Below are 12,359 nucleotides of genomic sequence, written 5' to 3' on the forward strand. Positions count from 1 at the left end.
TCCGATCTATATTCTAGCAATCATTTTGACTTTTGCACAAAATTATTTTGGTTATTAAACAAAAATTATTTCAGATCTGGGATTCAGCAAAAGTGTTCTTTCCGTGTATGATTTTAAAAAAGTTTTTAAATATAATTATGAAAGGTTCGTCACAATAAAAACGTGATCTAATTGATGTAATAATATTATTTGTGGCAGTTTGTGTGTTCGTATTGGTAAGTGAGATTGATAACATTAGTCTCATTTATGTTACGCTGTTAAAAGTTTAAGAACTAAAATATGAAGTAAAAAGTAAATTAATATTTTTTTCCTATTTAAAATTTTTATTCAAAGATAGTTTGCGAATTTTTCTTTGTATCCGTGTGAACAATACTTGTCTTCTATATACACTTCTATAAACAAGAGATTGTTTATTTTCTCTTCATTTTTTTATGTTTAATAAAATAAGTTAAATTTTAGCTGTTGGAAACTACGTACCCATTTACAGAACATGCACTTTGTTAGTCTCAGAAAGTATCGTCGAAAGGAGTGGTACAAGTATGCTCGGCAGTTCACGTAAGCCGCGCGCTTTAGCGGTGCAAAGGTTAATAAGCGCTACCGTGTAACACGTGGGATTAAGCATATTCCATCCTTTGCGTTATTTCTTGCGAGGTACTGCATCGGTCTGAATACGCGTCGCTTACGAACGAAAAAAAAAAGAGAGAACAAAAAGGCGTAATTGTTTTCACTGGCGTTGTTTAATTGGCGGGCACATATGTATCTTCCCAAATCGACAAACTTTTTTTTTATATTTGTCGCCATATGCCGCAGAAAAAAAGCTAGCGAAATGGTCCATCCGCTACAACATTCGATATTCGATGTTGCAACCAATCAACAATTACTGTCGATTACGTCCCTGCTCTCTCTCTCTCTCTCTCTCTCTCTCTCTCTCTCTCTCATCTTGCTGTCATTTTGAAAAATGGTTATCCATCGTACGGGCGCACAGTTTATACGCGGCCGACCGGTTTCTAGTTTTCGCGAACCGATAAATTGACGTCCTGCTAAAGGATGGCTCGCAAACACTACTTTGCGCCTCGTGAAAAATGCACGAGAGCGGCACATATTTACCGCGCGTTCGAAATTGGATTACAACTGGGTCGCACCTGGTATTCTCGACGATCTCCCAATTCTTTTCTTTGAGCTCCCTACAGAGCTTCGTGAGTTTCCGGAGGAGGATATTAGCGGTTGTGTCCATCTCCTCCAATTCTATCGTCCAGAAATTTCCGGTTTTGTAGCGTTCCCAAGCGTCGTTCCATTCGTCCGTCAATTGCCACACCAATTCGATCACCGCTACATCCTTCGCAAGTGAAAAAAGCGCCGAGAAGTCGAATAAGCACGCGAAAAGTGCACGGAGATGGTGTATACATATATATACGGTGTGTATATATATATATATATATATATACGGGCGACATTTACTTTCTCGAGTTGCGCCAGTTCTTGCGAATCCGGGTAATTTATGCCAAAAATCGTCAGCTGTGATTTTAACAGGCTTTCCCTGTCTCTCAGGGAATATATTTCCTTCCAGAAGGTGGCTAGCCAATTTAAAGCGTCTGTAACGGCAAAATGTAATAACAGCCAGTAAAATGACTGCCCTGCAGATGAAATAAAATAACATTCCGGATAAACAATACGCCTGGGTGAAATCAATTTATTTATTTTTTTCGCGATCAAGTTGCTGCTTTAGTTCACTTAACGCTTGGTTCCCGAGCATACGCGGGATTACCATAATGGTTGCTCGTGTGTGTTTATAGAGGCAAAGTTCACGTGAAAAAAAACCGATCCGGAATCGACAAACACATTTCAAACAGTTGGACGCGATGCAAAAACGTGCTATGAATAAATAGCACGTATGCAATCTGCAGTAAGCAAAGGCAAGCGGAATTTCTGTTCTAACTTTTTTTTTTTAATGTTCACGTAGACGATATTGCAAATTATCACTATTAACGCGTACCATCTTCAAGTCATTATGACAAGTGAAATATTCATATTAGAACATTTTTGTCTGATATTCTGCACGCTTTGTGCTTTAAAAACCCTTTCCCCCTCCTCATTTTCTTCTTATTCAATTTATAAACTAAATTTCTTTTATCCAATGTCAAAATTTAAAACGGCGAACAGTATTTCAGGTCATTCATTGCCATGCAAATCCATTATAGATTGCAAGACATTGTTCAACGTAAGATATATCCACATTGTCCCGAGGGGAGCGCGCGAAAAGATATGGTAGTTGATTTATGCAGCGACTCGACTCTATCTCACGACGAACGCGGATTTACACATCGGATGAGAACGTGTAAACAAGTGTACCTTTTGAATTCCAGTCTGATGTGAAAGGCCCGGTATCGTTAAATCTGCGCACCAAGGAGGACACATCCACTTCGAACATTGTCGCGTCAGTCAACAATATATGCTTAAATTCATCCTATATACATATATGTAACATTGAAACTGTATTAATAGTTAAAAAAAAACCGACTCGAATTATTATATAAATATTTATATAAATAATTTCATAAATATTTATATGTGGAAAAGTTGAGATTTCTAATATCCGACTTTTCTCTACACGTAAACGTGTTTCACTATAATAAATTAAACATTGAATTTTTAAGTATTTTAACTTAAAATTTATAAATGGTAAGAAATTTGCAATTTCTCCATTTTGCCTTCTTTTATCCATTAACATCAACTTTGTAAATACTCGAGTGTTTTTACTATGTAAAACTAATTTTTCAAATTGTATAAGAAATTCCAGTGCACGGTGAAGTGACGTCAAAAAATTAGGAAAGTATTAATTGACATCTCATTTTCCTTTTTCGTTGGCGTTGACGCCAACGCCGACGCAACTCAATTTTTTATTACAAAGTTTCCCCGAAGTTTTCTTTTATATACCAAGGGAATATCGTACCTTTTTTTCAAGCAAAGTAACTTCGCACGTGGCAAGTAACTCCAAGTAAGCTGTCCAGGAGCGGTCGATGTCTTTTAATTTTCTCCTGAACTCGTAAGTCAGCGGCACTTCGTATTTTTCTGGAAATAATAATAATTAAGCGTTCTCCGTAATACACTGCAATATAAGAATGCATAATTGTGCATAATTACGTGAATAGATTGAGAGACAATTAATGTTCCCGCAGAATTTACTTGTAATTAATTTTGAAATTTGCACTTAAAATCCATGTCTCTGGCAAAGGGTAAGTAGTTAATACGTTTACAAAACTTGTAGATTGCGCTACGGATTCTTGAGCCGTAATACATGGATCTTAAACTCAGCCGATTTTATGGCGCATCGACCTCCTTATTTAGCACGGAGAAACATTTAGAGGTTTACCCAAAGTTTGGTACTGCTCCTGGATCTTGGGGAACTCTTCCTCCTCCTTCGGAATCTCGGCGGTGAGCCTCTCGAACAATTGCAGCGCCGATTGCATGCTGATGAGATCCGTCGGTTCCTTCGTTATTCTGCAAACGAATGAATTCACGTACGATTCAGTTCGAAATTCAAAAAGGCCCCGCGACAGGATTTATGGGAGTAACGCCTCGCGAGCAACGCCTCTCCAATGTTCCGCTCGGCTTGAGGAAATTTACATTAATAGTATCGATCGAGAACTGAAAACGAATATAACTGGAAGGATTCAATTATGCAATAGAGCGGAATACATGATTACGCGGACACCCTATGAAAGAATTTTCAGCGCAGTAATCAGCATTGAAATAATGTGCGAAATGCAGTTAATTTTTTTGAATTGAAGAGCAAGGAATAAATTTGTGTGCGTGTTTTTCCTTTCCGAATTTATTTTCATACGATGAGTATTTAAATATGAATTTCATTAATAATTTATGTAGCTCTCACAGGAAAACATCTTGAAGTGTCAAATTCTGATTTTAATCAAACTTTGTACGCATGTAAATTACGTAAACATATGAATTTAGAAATTATTAGTTGCGGCCAATTTAAACGGCAAATTTAAGAGGTGAAATCACCTTATGTGCAAAACAATTATTAATGGAATGAAAATAATATTAATCTGTCTATTTGCTGAAGTATGTTACTATTTTTATTCAAGAATTTTATTTATGAAAATATATCAAGACAAGTTAGAAATCTTTCTAAGACGTATAGAAGGTGAATAAAGTCTTATACTTACAAAGGTAATATAAAAAGAATTGTAATAAAAAAATATTATATTCAAAATGGTTCTTTCACTTACAAAGCATATCCGGAAATTATATTTACTTGTATTTAGCATGTTACGTGATTTATATAAATAACTGCTATAATTATTTGTAACTACAAAGTTTATTTAAAAATGTTAAAATTTAATTTCTCTCTCATAAGAAGGGAATAATTTCTCTCATAAGAGAGAAATTTCTCTCTAATCTCTTTTTTTAAAGGAACATAATGAAAATAATGGCAGTGTATTCTTAGATATTTATTTCAATTCGTAATATATTCACGCAATTTAAGTTTTTGCATAAAATTAATATTATTTAGCCTTTTAGTAAATTAAATACGAAAAGTTAAAATCAACTGTCAATATAAACAGTTTTAAGCGGTCAAATTATCTCGTATAAAGCAGTTTTCAGATTTATACTTTATATCTCAAAAATTATTCAAGATATTAAAAAATGTTTGATACAAAAACTTCCCAATAAAATTATCTCTATTTATCAACAACAAAAAATAACTTCAAAACAGAATCTTTTTAAATTAAAAAAATTTTTTAACTTTTGTATAAAACATTTTTTGATATCTTGAATAGTTTTTTAAATATAACGCAAAAAGCTGAAAAACAGTTTTACATATGTATAAGGACTTTACTCTTTAAAATTGTTTATTGGCCTCAACTAATATTTTCTAAATTCATCTGTTTACGTAACCTATATGCATATGGAAAGAGGATTGCGAAAAAAAAACATTTTATATCTCAAAGATTTTTGCTCGTATTATATCTTTAGATAATAATTTTTTTGCGATGTGATAGAACAGATTTAAAGCATGTTAAATCATATGAAGATGTTTTTGCAGATTATTTAACAAGATTTTAAAATGGAAATTGACACTTTGAGAGATTTTTTTGTTATATAATTGTTTGTAAAAACAACTTTATGTGATTTAACACACTTTAAATCCGTTCTATCACATCGCAAAAAAAAATAATACCTAAAGATATACAAGCAAAAATCTCTGAGATATAAAATGTTTTTTTCCCACAATCCTCTTTTCATATCGCATTTTTTTTTCAATCCTGAACGCAATCTTCTTTTCGCTTTGAATAACAATCCATGCGGGCAACTAACTTTGTGGAATTTTCAGCGATGTAATGATAAACGTGGTCGATCATTCCATCGGTCATGCGTAATAAAAGTGTGGTGAGCTTCTGTTGCCAGATTGAACAATGTTCGATGATAGTGGCTTTCAATCCATCAAAATTTATATCTAGGAAATGCACTGTCGCCATAGTTTCCTGCAGTTGGACGCTATTCGTCACATCAAGGTATTTACTTATATCCGCGTCGAAGGATGCCGCCGTTGGCTTCAACTTCTCGTATCTAATTTACAAGATAAATAATAAGCAATAATAGTTTTATGCAAAAACTTAAATTGCGCAGATATTTTGATTAGATGAATTAAAATTATATGTAAAAATATTTTGCCCTCATTATGTCCCTTTTAAAACAGTTTATCAAAGGGAATTAAATTACAGAATTTTTAAATAAGCTTTATATAAACAGTTGCAAATTGTAGTAGCTGTTCATGTAAATCACGTAACATATTAAATACGGGTAAATGTCCGTACAAGCTTTTTAAAATGTCATAAGCAAAAAATCATTTTAAATATTATATTTTTTATTACAGTCCTTTTTTAAGTGTTACCTTTGTATGTATAAGTCTTTATTCACTTCCCATACGTCTTTGAAAGGTTCCCAGATCTTGATATAATTTTGTACTTGACCAAAACTGTAACTTACCTCTGCAAATTGATAGATTAAATTAATATTACTTTTATATTCTATGTTAATATAAGTTAAAAGTAACATTAGAAATTGCTAAGTTAATATCAAATTGGAATTGCATATTAACAGTGTTACAAGATGTTTTTGTCGAATATTAGAAAATTAAATTGAGATAGAGAAGAATTTTATCTAAATTGAGATTATTATTCTAATCAAAGATGATTTGAAACGATTTTAACAGATTAAAAGATTAAATATATTGTGTGTAATAAAAAATGCAAATGTAATTAAAAATAGAATTATTCAAGAAGATATATGGGAAGTATCAATGATACGACCATTATTGATTTTCTGTTGAAGTTCAATCAATTCTTTGTCCTCTTTATACAACTGCGAAAAGAGAAAACTCTTATCTGGAAGCATTTTAAACTTCTTAACTAGCCGCGAGACATCTTTCAAGGGGTCCAGCAAAATATTCAAAATGTTTCCGATCACTGTAGCTATCTCCAAGAGATTCGGCACGAAGTTTATCTAGATAAATCAATATAAACTATTTAGAGCTTCCGTTCATGTTTCCACGAGTCCTTTTTTACAGTAAATAATTAAAATCTACAAATAATTAGATAAAATATTCTTGTCATACAGTTTGTCGTATCGTTAGATTTAAAAAATGTTAAATTATTATCGTTCTACAAGTACAAGAACTTTACGATTAAACAATGTACGTAATACTGTTGCATGGCATGTTATACATGTTATGCATAGTTATGGACATACTTTGTTATCGATAATATCCGCTTGCATTAATAGAAGAGGCGAAGGTCCTGTCGTGTCAGCGCCGTGAAGGGCTTCGAACATGGTGGTCAAAGAATTCTTTAAACACAAACTGATGGCTTCCTCAATTACCGTATCGATTTTTATTAAATAATCTTTCCATTCCGCGCGGCTCTGGCAGAAGAGAAACAATAATGAAGTTGAATATGCCAATCTATCGAGCGGATATACGCAGAAATTAGTACTCTTGTATACGAAGAATTCAATTTTTATATGAAATAAACTGGAATGATTGAGCACGCGGAGAAAACGTGTGGAGAAAATATTTAACAATACTCATCTTAAACTGTGTCGAAATTGATAAAGAATATTTATTTAATTTACGAAGATGTTATTTTTAAATGTTAAAACTTAAATTTTTATTTTAATCTTCACATCCAGAATTAGCAGTTTTCAATTTTTGCATATATTACAATGCTTATAGATGAAAAGGTATAATATTTGATTTGTATTGATTATCTTTCATTAATTTATTTCTCTTTCAGATCTAAATTTACCAAATTTATGTAGTAATGTTAATTTAATCAGTTCATTGATAAATTTGGTAAAAGATAGTAAAACGTGCTATTTCAGAGAATGCCCGTTTAAGAAGGTTGTAACTCGTCGAGAGTTTTTGAATTAACCGAGAAGCTACGTGCACATGGTGGCAGTCACGTTACGGACGGGGAGACATATCATAACACGAATCTGCTATAAGTACCCTCCTTACTTCTCCAACTTTAGTTACACAAGAATTGCTTTGTGTAGCCCGAGGGCGCGCAACGTACATTGTTTCCTCCACGGATATTCTTTTCGTCGAAGTTATTCGGTCATTCTTACGTTTGCGTAGACTTTACAGAAAAAATTCTGACACAACTCGTCAGAAATTTGCCAGCAAACCAGCAAGCGTGCCTCGCGGCACTTGCTTAGGAGTTTGCGGAAAATATTAAAAAATTACGCAAGCTCTGCCGTAAATTTTTAAAGTTGATTTAGCATGAAATTTGTTCGGGACATAATTGCAGGCATGCATACGCAAGGACTGCAGATAGGTAGATAGTATAGATAGATAGCATAGGTAAAGCGTAGGTAAGTATGCTTTAATTAAATGACAAAACACAAGCAATAGTCATTAACACGTTCCGTGTATGGAAAGAACGATTTTGTTAAAAGGTCTAAAAATTTTGCTGAATACAAATCTGAAAATAATTTTTTGAATCATTAAAATAATTTGTTGGAACGTTAAAACTGATAAGCATTGCTGTAAAACGTTTTGATATTCTGGAAATTATTTTAACTTTTGCACAAAATTATTTTGGTTATTGAACAAAAATTGTTTTCAGATCTGGATCCAGCAAAATTGTTCTTTTCATGTGCCCAATTTCCGTGTGTTCCAATTTTAGCTGACTTGTCCACTACACATCAGTGAATTGCATATTTTTGTTTGTATTTATTATATTTGTTAGGTAAAATGTATTTCACAGTGATTAAAAGTTATAAAAATTGTTATTAAATATAAAATATTAAATAAAAAAGGAAAGCTTAATGTACCAATGTATCATGCATCATAATTTTGTATTTATGCATAATATCAAAAATTATTTCATAATTGTGTTTTTTTTTTATAGCCAAAGTATTAAACGGTTTGAATGAAAAGTATTTACTGTAGATCGTTAGAGTGATCCACACGGCACGGAACGTATTAAATATATAATACTAAATTAAAAAAAAAGGGTATTTTTATTTCTAGAGTTAGGAAGATGGCATATTTGATCATGTTTCGTAGCCGCGCCAAGAAGAAGAGCTATACCTCTTGTATTACATTCTTGAAGCCCTCGTAAATCTCCATGACGTACAGAAATACCATATCGAGTCTTTGAGTCATAACTTGGAACGCCTCGTCTCTGGAAAGTGAGAAAGTTCGAACCGATACGCGTGCGCTCGCTAGACATTAAGTTTCAGTCACGCGCCTGAATTTGCGACAGAGCACAATGCAAAATGGAAATCCTACCTCACGTGCAAAAGTTCCTTCTCGAATGCAGGCAATGTGTACGTGTAATTAACCCTTATCCTGATCATCGAAGCGTCGCAGATGTTCTCGCAGATTCTTACGATTTCCGAGTTCGAGTTCTTGTAAGTATCGATGAAGTCCTGGAACTAAAAGGACAGATAATTCAAGTTTTTTTTTGTCATTCAATTCACATACTATAAAATTATATCAGTAAGAAATCAATATGGCGTTTAGTTTTCCGTCGTTCTAATTCCGAAGTTGTAGCGCGCATTGCTTGGCAGAAGAAAGCAAGAAGAAAATACTAACGAAAGTTTGGAAAGAAACGAAAATAATATAGCAAACACTCAACTTAACGTTATTAAGATCAATGTCTTTTGAGATTTTGTCTCTATACACAATGTATCGACATGATGATTATATATATTTTGTTGTCGCATTATACGGGACTTCGTAATTAATTGTCCAAATGCAGGTGGATAGCGAGCGAGATTTCTCTCTTGGACAGTCGAAGATTAAATTTTACCGCGAGGTTACCGTACATATATTGCACGAATTTATACAGCCTTCGCGCGCGACGGACGAGGTAAGAGAAAGAGAGAGAGAGAGAGAGAGAGAGAGAGAGAGAGGGAGAGAGAGCGAGAGAGACTCTAAACGTACATTGGCCGTTTCGTTGAAACAATTCTCGATGTACGAGTTCACGTAATCCGTGTTCCACGTCAGCTTGGTTAAGCCGGGATTGATCTTCCGGTCGAGCTGCCGAATTAATTCGCGAAACAGCGCACGTTCTGTCAGCGACAATGCTGAAAAATAGAAGTTTTGCTACGTTGCAAGAATATTTCGCTACCATCGCGTGTGACTGCAAATACGGAGAATGTCGCTTTCATCGCGCGCATTACGGACATATACGCTGTTTGAATCGTGTCATCATGATATTTGCATAAGCACTCACATTTTAGCCGGGGGGGAACTTTTTCATCAAAGCTTAGGGAAAAATAAATTTAGCTATTGTATATTGTACACGTACGTATATTCTGATATAAGTTGTAAACTGCAATGTTATATAAAACTGTTTGCATAAATTAATAAAATGTTATAGTCATTAATGAATCTCGGTTGGATGCATTCTTTAAAAAAAATAATGATAGAAAAAAATAAAGATAATTTTGCAGGGTTTGAATCCTGGCTAGGATAATATTTTTCACAATAAATTCTTTGAGATGGAGTCTCGAGATGCTCATCAATATCATTAAATTACTTGTCAATTTAATTTGTTATATTACTATTTCAGTTTCAGTTTAGGATTGCGTTTCAAAACCGAAAATTCGACACGTAGTTTACAGAACTGAATATATGTATGTATCAATTCATCATAATACTAAAGTATTATTAAGAACCAAGATCTAGTTTATTGTCAAACCAAAAAAAAATGTTTTCTTATTAAAACCGAAAATTAAATCGATACGTAATTTACAAAACTAAATACCTATTAACATACATATAAATTCATACTCTCTCTCTAAAATATTATTAAGTACCAAGATCTAGTTCAGATCAACAAAACATTTTTTTATTAATTACATATTAATTGTGTCATTTATATTCAGGTTTATATTCACGGTTCAGTGCCACTTATTAATCATTTTTTTAATTAAACGTACGCTGAATATTAATTTTTATAATCAAATATTATATTAAATGTTGTTAAGAAAGCTATATAAAAATAATTGAGAAATACTATTTTCTCATCTATGCATCGTTGTAATAAAATTATCCTTGCATTTTTTAAATAAAATTCTTTCTCTGAAATAAAATTGCTGACATATAACTCTTGACTCTTGAAAAACATCACGCTATTATTTTCTTTTACAATTTACTCCGTGTGTCATTTGGTAAGTGATTATTGGAAACAGCAAACCTTCGATAATCTTGTTGTACGCCAGCGTGACGGCGAGGACACTTTCGTAGATAAAGTGCAGCGTGTCCCACTTGTCGTGTATCAGTTGTATGTGCACGGGTATGTTGAATCTCAAGCTGATCCAATAGAAACACTCGCGGCAGAGATTCAGGATATTAGGATCGATGTTACACTCCAGCAGGCCGGGTCTCCTGTCGCTGCGCCGCATCAGGTAACGATCGAGTCGCGCGCGCGGGTTATCGCCGACGTCGTGCAGCCATTTTACGTACAGGTCCCTCACGGAGTCCTCGATGGATCTGATCACGATGTCCTCCTGATGATAGATCTCCTCGCTCATGCCGCAATAGGGCATCCACTCGGCCTTTTCCAGCATCTTTCGCATCGATAACAGACGGTCACCTTTCAGACGTAGATTCAACGCTCTGCCGACGTAATACGGAGTGATCGACGAATATTCTTCCCTCTCGTTCAGGACCTCCTGCTTTGTCCGTTCGATATCGTCGGCCAAGATTTGCCACACCTTGAAAATTGTTCGTTCTGAATGTTACTGATTGTGCTTCAACGATTTAACAATAAGACATGATTTAAAAAGCTCAGTGATTTAAAAAGCTCTGAGAATTTAAAAAAGGATTTATTTCACATTTAGGCGATAAGAATAACGAAAAAGATAAAATTATAAAAATAAATATAATTTGACAATACAAATTCTTGCGTTTTTAGATTCTTTTCCTTCTATAGAACTTTTATAAAAAGCTATTACAGTAAAATAAAAAATTTTATATGTAAAATGCTTCTGCAAATCTTTATCATGTTCCTCAAAATTAAGGAAAATTACTTACTAATTAAATTAATAAGGATAAATTATTATATCGCTTTTTCCAAGAACTCATTTAATAAATCTCTGTAATATCTGTATAATAATTTATTTTAAAAATAGAATATTTTTAAAAATAGAAATATGAAAAAGTTTGCAATAGCATTTCAAATAAAATTTTTTATCTTACTGTGTATAGCTTTTTATAGTTTTATAGAAAGAAAAGAATCTAAAATTTACTAAAGAATTTGTACACAGTGCGGTCCATAAGTTCCCGGACTGATTTTTTTGCAGCCTCCTCATTGATGCCATTTATCGGACGACTGTTGAACTACATAGTGTGAACCTTTTCGAACAGCCATGTTGAGTGGCATAATTTTAGCCGCAGTTGAAGAGTGCGGACGTTTGATATAGCCTGATGTTGTGTGTGTGCGTTACAGGCAGAGAAAGGATTGGCCAACGCAGCTAAACTATAGCCGTGGCAGCTAATGTGTGTTTTTAAAATATAGTATATTTTACAATATAACTAATATTGTTACTGCCAAAGCTAAATTTATTAATTGTTAAAATTTAGGCGCTACAGCAAAAAATATTTGCTAAAAAAATCAAATAATGTTTAGCTAATTCTATTGAGAAATATCCAACAAAACTTTTAAATTTTTCAGCAAAATCATTCTTTCCTTATTTAAAAACACGCATTAGCTGCCACGCTATATTTTAGCTGCGTTGGCCAATCCTTTCTCTGCCTGTGACGCACACACACAACATCAGGCTATATCAAACGTCCGCACTCTTTAACAACTGCGGCTAAAATT

The 12,359-nt window shown here is 33.5% G+C and overlaps 1 protein-coding gene across 1 annotated transcript in view; it reads right to left on the bottom strand.

The window, feature by feature from the left end:
* The window catches only part of LOC105451697 (dynein heavy chain 2, axonemal), a 55,148-nt gene that overhangs the window by 31,814 nt on the left and 10,975 nt on the right, over positions 1 to 12,359 (bottom strand). The window contains exons 9-21 of the mRNA XM_011692306.1: positions 10,731 to 11,250; positions 9,473 to 9,615; positions 8,816 to 8,961; positions 8,615 to 8,708; positions 6,772 to 6,942; positions 6,333 to 6,525; positions 5,915 to 6,011; positions 5,338 to 5,589; positions 3,371 to 3,498; positions 2,951 to 3,069; positions 2,350 to 2,464; positions 1,459 to 1,592; positions 1,143 to 1,336 (exon numbers count right to left, since the gene is read on the bottom strand). Coding sequence (XP_011690608.1) covers positions 1,143 to 1,336; positions 1,459 to 1,592; positions 2,350 to 2,464; positions 2,951 to 3,069; positions 3,371 to 3,498; positions 5,338 to 5,589; positions 5,915 to 6,011; positions 6,333 to 6,525; positions 6,772 to 6,942; positions 8,615 to 8,708; positions 8,816 to 8,961; positions 9,473 to 9,615; positions 10,731 to 11,250 — 2,306 coding nt within the window. The remainder of the gene's footprint in view (positions 1 to 1,142; positions 1,337 to 1,458; positions 1,593 to 2,349; positions 2,465 to 2,950; positions 3,070 to 3,370; positions 3,499 to 5,337; positions 5,590 to 5,914; positions 6,012 to 6,332; positions 6,526 to 6,771; positions 6,943 to 8,614; positions 8,709 to 8,815; positions 8,962 to 9,472; positions 9,616 to 10,730; positions 11,251 to 12,359) is intronic.

Source organism: Wasmannia auropunctata, unplaced genomic scaffold, assembly GCF_000956235.1.
Source record: "Wasmannia auropunctata unplaced genomic scaffold, wasmannia.A_1.0 LD336047.1, whole genome shotgun sequence".
In the NCBI taxonomy this organism is placed as follows: domain Eukaryota; kingdom Metazoa; phylum Arthropoda; class Insecta; order Hymenoptera; family Formicidae; genus Wasmannia; species Wasmannia auropunctata.